The sequence below is a fragment of the Diaphorina citri genome, unplaced genomic scaffold (genome assembly GCF_000475195.1).
Source record: "Diaphorina citri unplaced genomic scaffold, Diaci psyllid genome assembly version 1.1 scaffold83, whole genome shotgun sequence".
Classification (NCBI taxonomy): domain Eukaryota; kingdom Metazoa; phylum Arthropoda; class Insecta; order Hemiptera; family Psyllidae; genus Diaphorina; species Diaphorina citri.
The window spans coordinates 446,796-455,994 of record NW_007377520.1 but is presented as its reverse complement, the minus strand read 5'-3'; the positions used below and the strand labels follow the sequence as shown (position 1 = coordinate 455,994).

The following is a 9,199-nucleotide window of genomic DNA, read 5'->3' as shown; positions in this document are numbered from 1 at the left end:
GTACCTACCTACTATCTACCCAATATCAAATAGATTGAAATTTTCGATGCTAATCAATGGCAAAGGGAAATTGAATCAAAGATAATTTGATTACGAGTAAATAGCAACAGCACTTCACTACTACTGCAACAAAGGGTAGTCAGTGTAACATTAAAACCAATAGAAGGAACAGAGTGTTTTGGGGCAAAACTTCCCTAGTTCCTATGGGTTTACAAATTATTTAGCCCTGTTTCTGGGAATTTCCTAAAAGCTACGGCCGGCCGGTCGATTGTTTCAGGACGGTCATTTTTCTAAAGGTGTGTCCATAGTCGATCGGCCTTTGATCGACATGGAGACACCTCTAAGGTGCGTAGATATCTATTTATCGAGAGGTTTGATAGAGGGAAATGTAAGAACGGGGGTCTTATCGTCCCAAAATGGAAGAAGGAGAGAATAAGAGAAAGTCAGCCGTTGCGAGAAAGAACTTCATCCTGGTTAAAGTCCGTCCCGGGCTCAAAAAGGTTGAATGCCGCTGCTACAGTCAATGTGAGAGAGGCCTCTTGAGTTAAGCTCGTCTGACATCAACGAAAGAATGAAGAGGTGCCCTAGACCACCCGGACAGTCCAGAAGTTTTTGTGTTAATTAAAAAGTTCACCTTAGTCAAGTGAAGATCGAACGAAGCGATTAATATCGGTCTAATTAATATGCACTTAGCTATGAGGTCTTTCACTTCTTCTGGGTCAAGAAACCAACTGAACTTATAGAAGAAAAATTCGACCAATGGCTGTTTTGGTCTTTTTCGCTGCACGATAGTTATAAATAACTTACCGATACCGACACATTTAGATGCTCATTAAAGAAACAGTATCGGTGCCAGCCTAGTTCATCTTTTTACACTGGTAATGCCGCCACTGGTCGCTACACGCTACTCGATTAAAGTAGCTACTCAGTTTTCCTGCCGAGGCTGAGTGCAACCCGAACTCCAAGAACAGAGCCGAAAAAACTTCGACCCCACCGGGAATCGAACTTGGGATCTCCGGCGTGCAAGCGTAGTGTGATACCCACTCGGCCACGGAGGTTGCTGATTTTCTGAGAACTAAAAGGTTTCAAGTTACAATAAAAAATGTAATTATTAATTTACTTTCTTGTGCCGCAATAGTGTCGTAATTTACGATGAAGTTTTGACCCGTTGATGCCCTGTGGTCATTAAATGTATAAGGAATTTCGGTCCTTTCGGTTAAGTTGACTCTTAAGGTAGGTCCAAAAGTCAAAACATAGTAGACCGGCCGGCCGTCGATGGTGTTGTCGTTGTCGAAGCAGTGTGGACGGTTCAGTCGACATCGATCAACCATGTGTGGACACACAATTTTCGGTGGTCAGTTTTTAGTGCCAAAACACGTTTTGAGGTCCCTAGAGCCTAAATCCAAAGTTTCAGCCATTGGTCCGTGTGTGCGGAGTTTTGACCTCAGATTTGGATTTTTTACATTTTACGTAGGAGTCGACCTTTTATTAATATTTTCCCAATTGCAACTCCTCCATTGCAGATACAAGCAATGTTACTATCAATAACAACATATACCTACATATACTTAGTAGGTATTTACCAGAAGGAAAAAAGTACATTAGGTAAAAAAAAAAATAGAGAACATATAGAGAGGGAGACCAAAAGGGAGATGTAGAGATAAGGTTGAGGAAGACTTGAGAGAAAAAGGATGGAGAAGGGAGGAGGCATTAGACAGGAGGTTATGGAGGGGTAGGATAAAGGAAGGATAACGTCGACTCCAATAATCTACAGTAAAAGATAGCTAGGGTGCATTATCGAAATATTGCAATGCTAATCTTTAATATGCACAGTTCATTTGGAAAAGGAAGTAAATACATAGAAAATTCAAACTAAATTCGGGAATCCACATCAATACATCCACCCCTCTAATATCCCCCCGGAACAAGAGAAGATCTGAATCTTAAGGAACTGCATTCGAGAAGTGGGTAGATAGAATTTGTTGCATTTCAGACAAGGTACTTGTACCAAAAGTTGCCAAGCTAGTACTTGTGCTAAGAAAAGAGTAGAGCGGAGAGCATAGAGCTTTTTGCTCTCAGCTCTGTGCGGTTTGAGGTCGTCGCTTCTATTGTCGATTTCCTCTACGTGCTCAATGCTCCACTTGGTTAATAGCTTGGAAAAAAAAATAGCGTCTGCCCTATATCGCTAGGTAACGGACCCGCCTTGCGAACTTTATTCTAAAGTCTAAACAGATAAGGTTCGTTCTCGGAACGGATCGGTTGGCTAGACCTGACAGCTGATGAGCACACACTATCAGGTAGACCTGACAGGGACACTCTATCAGATAAGCCTGTCAGATCTACCCGACACCTGATGAGCACACACACACTATCAGATAGACCTGGCTGCAATGGCCTTAAAATTTACTTCTTTCGGTCAAATGAAAGAATCTAACACCCCGGGCTCTCGGGGCCTCGTGGCACAGAAGAGATCAACTAAGTTAGTGTAAAACAAGATGATGATGGAGATAGCAATCTTACCCCACCCTAATCTCACCCCAACCTTACCTACCCTCTCCCTAACTCAACTTATCCCTACCTCACCCTAATCTACCCCCACTCTAACCTACTTTTCCCTTACCCTTTCCTTCTCTTTCCCTTCCTTTTCACCTCCTTCCCTTACCACACAGAAAAAAACCCTCTCACAAGCAATTTTCTTCTCCAAAGTTTCGACTGAGGAGAAAATGTTCTTTTCTTTCTGTTTCTAACTCGTGCTTGTTTACAAAACCAAATGAGAATAATGCCTGAAAGAAGAGGAAAGAGGGAGGAGGAAGAGGAGGAGGAGAAAGAAGGGGAAGAAAGAAAGGAGGGGAGAAAGATGGTACAAGAAAAGAAGAAGGTAGGAAAAAGAAAAGCTACGGAAAAGGAAAATAAATTAGGAAGGACAGTGTGGAGGGAAGAGAACGTCATTTTGGAGAGGAGAATGAGAAAAAGGACTGCAAAACGGGACTGTGGTCAAGTATTCGCGTGGTAATAGAGAGATCACGGGTTCGAATTCCATAGAAAAATGTGGAGAAGGAAGAGGAGAAGAAGAACAAGAAAGAGAGGAAGAAGCAGGAGAAGAAGAAAAAGAAGGCGGAAAAGAAGAAGAAAACTTATAAGAAAGAGGAGAATAAGAAGGAAAACAACAAGAAAGAGAAGAAGCTAGGGAAGGAAAAACAGGAAGAATGGGGTCAAAGGATGTATTAGAAGACCAGAAAGGGACAGAGGGCATAAAAAGGTCTTAATAGAGTTATCCATAACCAAGGATGAGGTTTGTTCTCAGAACGGCTGGCTTTCTCTCATCCTGTTCGATTTCGGGTCGACACAAGATTTTGGGTCCAAATGAGTCTTTGCGGAGTCCTTTTTTTGTTTCACTGACCTACCTCGTGTTTCATTCTTCTGTTTCACAGCTTCCTGTGCGTGGGTTGGTGACAACGTGAGTGTACCGTCCTCAAATCAGACTGCCGCCAAACCGCAACCCTGTCGGCGGACCACCAAGTGTGGCGGAGAAATACAGAGGTGAGTTTATTTTATTTTTTAGCATTGAAAATTAAAAAGACAGTTCAGATTCGACTTTCAACAAAGAAAATTTGGTGAGCTTTCGAGAATACTCAGATTCTCATCATCAGACCAAAAATCGCGAGAGATACTACGAGCGCTGGAGACGAAGTGAGAGTTTACAATAATTACCTATTTCAATTTTATTTCTATTTTTTAGAGTTTAATTGACGTCACTCTATGAAAGTTCCTTTGAAACCAAGTGAAAAAATAAAAAGTGAAATTTTAGAAATTGGACAGGTGGAGGCAAAAAGCCACATTTCGACATCTCGTGCGGGGAGACAGTTTTTTTTGTGGTTTCATAGAGGGAGAGCTGGTCTTACCGTCCCGAAATGGAAGGAAGAAGGAGGATATTTATGACGGAAAAAACGAAAGGGAGCCTGAAAAAGAGAACTACGTATACTTAGGTACTTGTTTTCTAGAATTTGTTTCTTGATCAATAGCTGCTCTTCTTCTCCTCGTCTTCCTCCTCCTCTTCCTTCTCCTCCTCCTTCTCATCATCCGCCTCCTCTTCCTTCTCCTCCTCCTCCTCCTCCTCCTTCTCTTCCTCCTTCTCCTTCTTCTCCTTGTTCTCCTTCTCCTTCTCCTTCTCCTCCTCCTCCTCCTCCTTCTCCTCCACCACCACCACCACCACCACCTCCATTGTTTTCTTCATTTTGTTTTTATTATCAGACATGCTACTACAAGCGATGCTACTATCAATAACAACATATACCTACTTAGTAAGTATTTACCAGAAGGAAAAAAGTACATTACCTAGGTAAAAAAAAAAATAGAGAACATACCTATCCTTTAAGAGAGGAAGAGAAAGAGAGGGAGACCAAAAGGGAGATGTAGAGATAAGGTTAAGGAAGACTTGAGAGAGAAGGGAGGAGGCATTAGATATAGGAGGGTATGGAAAGGTAGGATAAAGGAAGTATAACGTCGACCCCAATAATCTACAGTAAAAGATAGCTAGGGTGCATTATCGAAATATTGCAATGCTAATCTTTAATAATTATGCACAGTTCATTTGGAAAAGGAAGTAAATACATAGAAAAATCAAACTAAATTCGGAAATCCACATCAATACATCCACCCCTCTAATATCCCCCCGGAACAAGAGAAGATCTGAATCTTAAGGAACTGCATTCGAGAAGTGGGTAGACAGAATTTGTTTCATTTCAGACAAGGTACTTGTACCAAAAATTGCCAAGCTAGTATTTCTTTCATTTCAGTTTCAGACAAGGTACTTGTCCCAAATATTGCCAAGCTAGTATTTGTTTCATTTCAGACAAGAAATAAGGTACTTGTACCAAAAATTGCCAGGCTAGTACTTGTGCTAAGAAAAGAGTAGAGCGGAGAGCATAGAGTTTTTTGCTCTCAGCTCTGTGCGGTTTGAGGTCGTCGCTTCTATTGTCGATTTCCTCTACGTGCTCAATGCTCCACTTGATGGTTAATAGCTTGGAACAAAATAGCGTCTGCACTATATCGCTAGGTAACGGACCCGCCTTGCGAACTTTATTCTAAAGTCTAAACAGATAAGGTTCGTTCTCGGAACGGATCGGTTGGCTATGGTGGGCGTGGCCGTGTTGCCGTTCAGCTCCACCTGGCAGGTTTATGAGGTGAGTATTCACTTCGGGACGCAGTAGAGGACTTTTCAGTCTCATTCTGACAATTTAAACAAGGTACCTACATTCTATTCTATTCTAAGTAGATTTTTGTAGGTACCTATATGACTTTTGGGGTGGATTTCACCAATATTTTTTCAGTCCTTAGAAGGCCTGTTAGGCTAACAGCCTGTTAAGTTTCATTTGATTTGTATAGACTTAACAGGGCTGCTAAGGTAACATGCTGTTAGGGGTAAAAAGGTTGGTAAAACCCACCGTAAGTAAATTTTTGGATTTTCATGTAAAGTAGTACCTATATAATCTCAGAAATAATTTTGTGCCTCTTATAAGGAGGCACAAAAAAGTCATTTTGGATACCCACCTAGAGTTTTGGACTTGGACACACAATCTTCCTTTATTCCTTTTTCTTTGGGTCTTTTGAATAACAATCTCTCTCTCTCTCTCTCTCTCTCTCTCTCTCTCTCTCTCTCTCTCTCTCTCCTATTGTTCATTCAATCACGCTAGTTTTCCACTAGTATGACTTTTTTCCTTCGACTTCAACTTTCTAACTTATCATTGTTATCATTACTGCTTTTTTTTTTAATATCTCCATTATTTACTTGAAAAGCTGCTTTTTTTCTCTTCTCGTCTATTCATTAGTTTCTCTGCTTTTTCTCCTCCTCCACATGTTCCTCCCTCTTTTTCCCTCCTCCATGTTCTTTCTATTTGTCTTTTTGTTTTGTTGTTTTATATCCATCATCAACTTTTTCTTCTGTTATTAATATTTTCTATTACTCCACCAGTGCTTGACTGTACGTTTGTTTGTATGTGGAAACCCTTAGCGTTGCAATTTTTCTTTTTCTATGTTCTCTTGCATTGCATTGAGACTAATTTTATATGACTGTATAGATTCCTTCTTCTTCTTTTTCCTGGTCTTCCTTCTCTTCTTCTTTTGCTGCACCTTTTTCCAGTTTTATTTGGGGTCGGCGGTACCCTCCTTTATCCTACCCCTCCATAACGTCTTATCCAGGGGGCCCGCCCCCTCGAGCTCAATTATTCTCCTTTACTGTAGTGTAGACTAGGCTGAGAAAAGTTGGAGAATCCGCCCCTCCGGCACATCACTGTTTGGACTCTCGGACTCCTATATTAAACGCCTCCTCCCTTCTCCATCCCTTTTCTCTCAAGTCTTCCTCAACCTTATCTATCCACCTGTGTATTCGCCTAACCAGGGGCCTGCTCCACGAATGATTCCCCACTTCCCATTTTTTACTCCACGTGCGAGAAATCTTGACCAAATCTTGACAAACAGTACGACTTTTTTTTTTCCTCTCTCTATAGCGCGTGGAGCAAAAAGAAGAAGAAGAAGAAGAAGAAGAAGAAGAAGAAGAAGAAGAAGAAGAAGAAGAAGAAAAGAGGAGTGGTTAGTCGGACAGGTCCCTAATAGTTGGTCTCGTCGTATCTCTTCTATTTTTTTGTCCCTCTTTCCTAAATTCAACTCTTTTCCCACCCTCTTTTTCTCATTAAGTACTTTCCCTCTTTCTTCGGTCCTCACTTTCTTTCCCCATTTTATCCCTCTCGACAATTTTCTTCCTCCTTTACCTCTCTGTCCCATTTTCTCTCTTCCCCTCCTTCGTAGATCTCGACTTGTATAATTCGTGTAATCTCCCGACTATTACAGAAAATGAGAGGGAAGAAGAAGAAAGTAGAGGGAAACGAGAAAGGGAAAGAAGGACGGAGGTGGGAAAACTAACTTTTCACCGACGCACTTTCGAGGGATCAAACGGGTCCGTTGAGGGGATTTAAGAAACGTGAGACTGCGGGCCACAGAATTTCCTGTGAATTACAAACCAAGGGAGAAACGGAAGAAAGTACTGGAGGGAGGGAAAAAATGGTAGTCTGAGAGTGCTGGTGGGATTTTTAGGGATTTATTAGATTTAAAGGGATAAAACCTCTTGTGTATTTATGGAACAAGGCCTGCGGGGGATTTTTGGATTTTTTTTGGGACTTCCTTTTATTCAATTTCGACTTTAGTACAACTCCAACTTTATGCATATATTTATCCCGTTCCCATCATTCTATGCATATTTTCACCCCAGGGTACTCTTGTTCTATGCATATTTTTAACCGAGAACGGTTGTTATAATGCATATTTTTAATCCAGGCCTTTAATTGTATGCATATTTTTACCCGAGAACTCTTGGTCTATGCATATTTTTACCCGGGATGACTATTCCAATTCCATGCACATATTTTATCCCAGGGGACTCTTGTTCTATGCATATTTCTAGGGTTTCATATTCCATGCATATTTTTACCCCAAGGGACTCTTGTTCTATGCATATTTCTTTTAGGTGCTGCGTCAAAACGAGAACACCAGAACGTGTTCAAAACGAGAACACCAGAGTTTTAGTCGGGGACGAGGACTTGTACGCTGTGGGCCTTGCCTTGATCGAACAAAACCAGCACACGTTGGACTCTCAAAATATCCCCGACTAAAATTAATGTTTCATTTCCGTTCAAAAAAAAAAAAAAAAAAAAAAAAAACAACACGTGGATTAAATTGTAATTAGGTTAAGAGTAGAAATTTAAACCAATGTACCTACCTACTATCTACCCAATATCAAATAGATTGAAATTTTCGATGCTAATCAATGGCAAAGGGAAATTGAATCAAAGATAATTTGATTACGAGTAAATAGCAACAGCACTTCACTACTACTGCAACAAAGGGTAGTCAGTGTAACATTAAAACCAATAGAAGGAACAGAGTGTTTTGGGGCAAAACTTCCCTAGTTCCTATGGGTTTACAAATTATTTAGCCCTGTTTCTGGGAATTTCCTAAAAGCTACGGCCGGCCGGTCGATTGTTTCAGGACGGTCATTTTTCTAAAGGTGTGTCCATAGTCGATCGGCCTTTGATCGACATGGAGACACCTCTAAGGTGCGTAGATATCTATTTATCGAGAGGTTTGATAGAGGGAAATGTAAGAACGGGGGTCTTATCGTCCCAAAATGGAAGAAGGAGAGAATAAGAGAAAGTCAGCCGTTGCGAGAAAGAACTTCATCCTGGTTAAAGTCCGTCCCGGGCTCAAAAAGGTTGAATGCCGCTGCTACAGTCAATGTGAGAGAGGCCTCTTGAGTTAAGCTCGTCTGACATCAACGAAAGAATGAAGAGGTGCCCTAGACCACCCGGACAGTCCAGAAGTTTTTGTGTTAATTAAAAAGTTCACCTTAGTCAAGTGAAGATCGAACGAAGCGATTAATATCGGTCTAATTAATATGCACTTAGCTATGAGGTCTTTCACTTCTTCTGGGTCAAGAAACCAACTGAACTTATAGAAGAAAAATTCGACCAATGGCTGTTTTGGTCTTTTTCGCTGCACGATAGTTATAAATAACTTACCGATACCGACACATTTAGATGCTCATTAAAGAAACAGTATCGGTGCCAGCCTAGTTCATCTTTTTACACTGGTAATGCCGCCACTGGTCGCTACACGCTACTCGATTAAAGTAGCTACTCAGTTTTCCTGCCGAGGCTGAGTGCAACCCGAACTCCAAGAACAGAGCCGAAAAAACTTCGACCCCACCGGGAATCGAACTTGGGATCTCCGGCGTGCAAGCGTAGTGTGATACCCACTCGGCCACGGAGGTTGCTGATTTTCTGAGAACTAAAAGGTTTCAAGTTACAATAAAAAATGTAATTATTAATTTACTTTCTTGTGCCGCAATAGTGTCGTAATTTACGATGAAGTTTTGACCCGTTGATGCCCTGTGGTCATTAAATGTATAAGGAATTTCGGTCCTTTCGGTTAAGTTGACTCTTAAGGTAGGTCCAAAAGTCAAAACATAGTAGACCGGCCGGCCGTCGATGGTGTTGTCGTTGTCGAAGCAGTGTGGACGGTTCAGTCGACATCGATCAACCATGTGTGGACACACAATTTTCGGTGGTCAGTTTTTAGTGCCAAAACACGTTTTGAGGTCCCTAGAGCCTAAATCCAAAGTTTCAGCCATTGGTCCGTGTGTGTGTGT

The 9,199-nt window shown here is 41.4% G+C and overlaps 1 protein-coding gene across 1 annotated transcript in view; it reads left to right on the top strand.

Moving 5' to 3' along the window:
• Positions 1–9,199, top strand: part of LOC103523346 (calcium/calmodulin-dependent protein kinase kinase 1-like) — a 48,150-nt gene that overhangs the window by 854 nt on the left and 38,097 nt on the right. Inside the window, exon 2 of the mRNA XM_026832911.1 lies at positions 3,369–3,540. Within this exon, the coding sequence (XP_026688712.1) occupies positions 3,369–3,540 (172 nt within the window). The remainder of the gene's footprint in view (positions 1–3,368; positions 3,541–9,199) is intronic.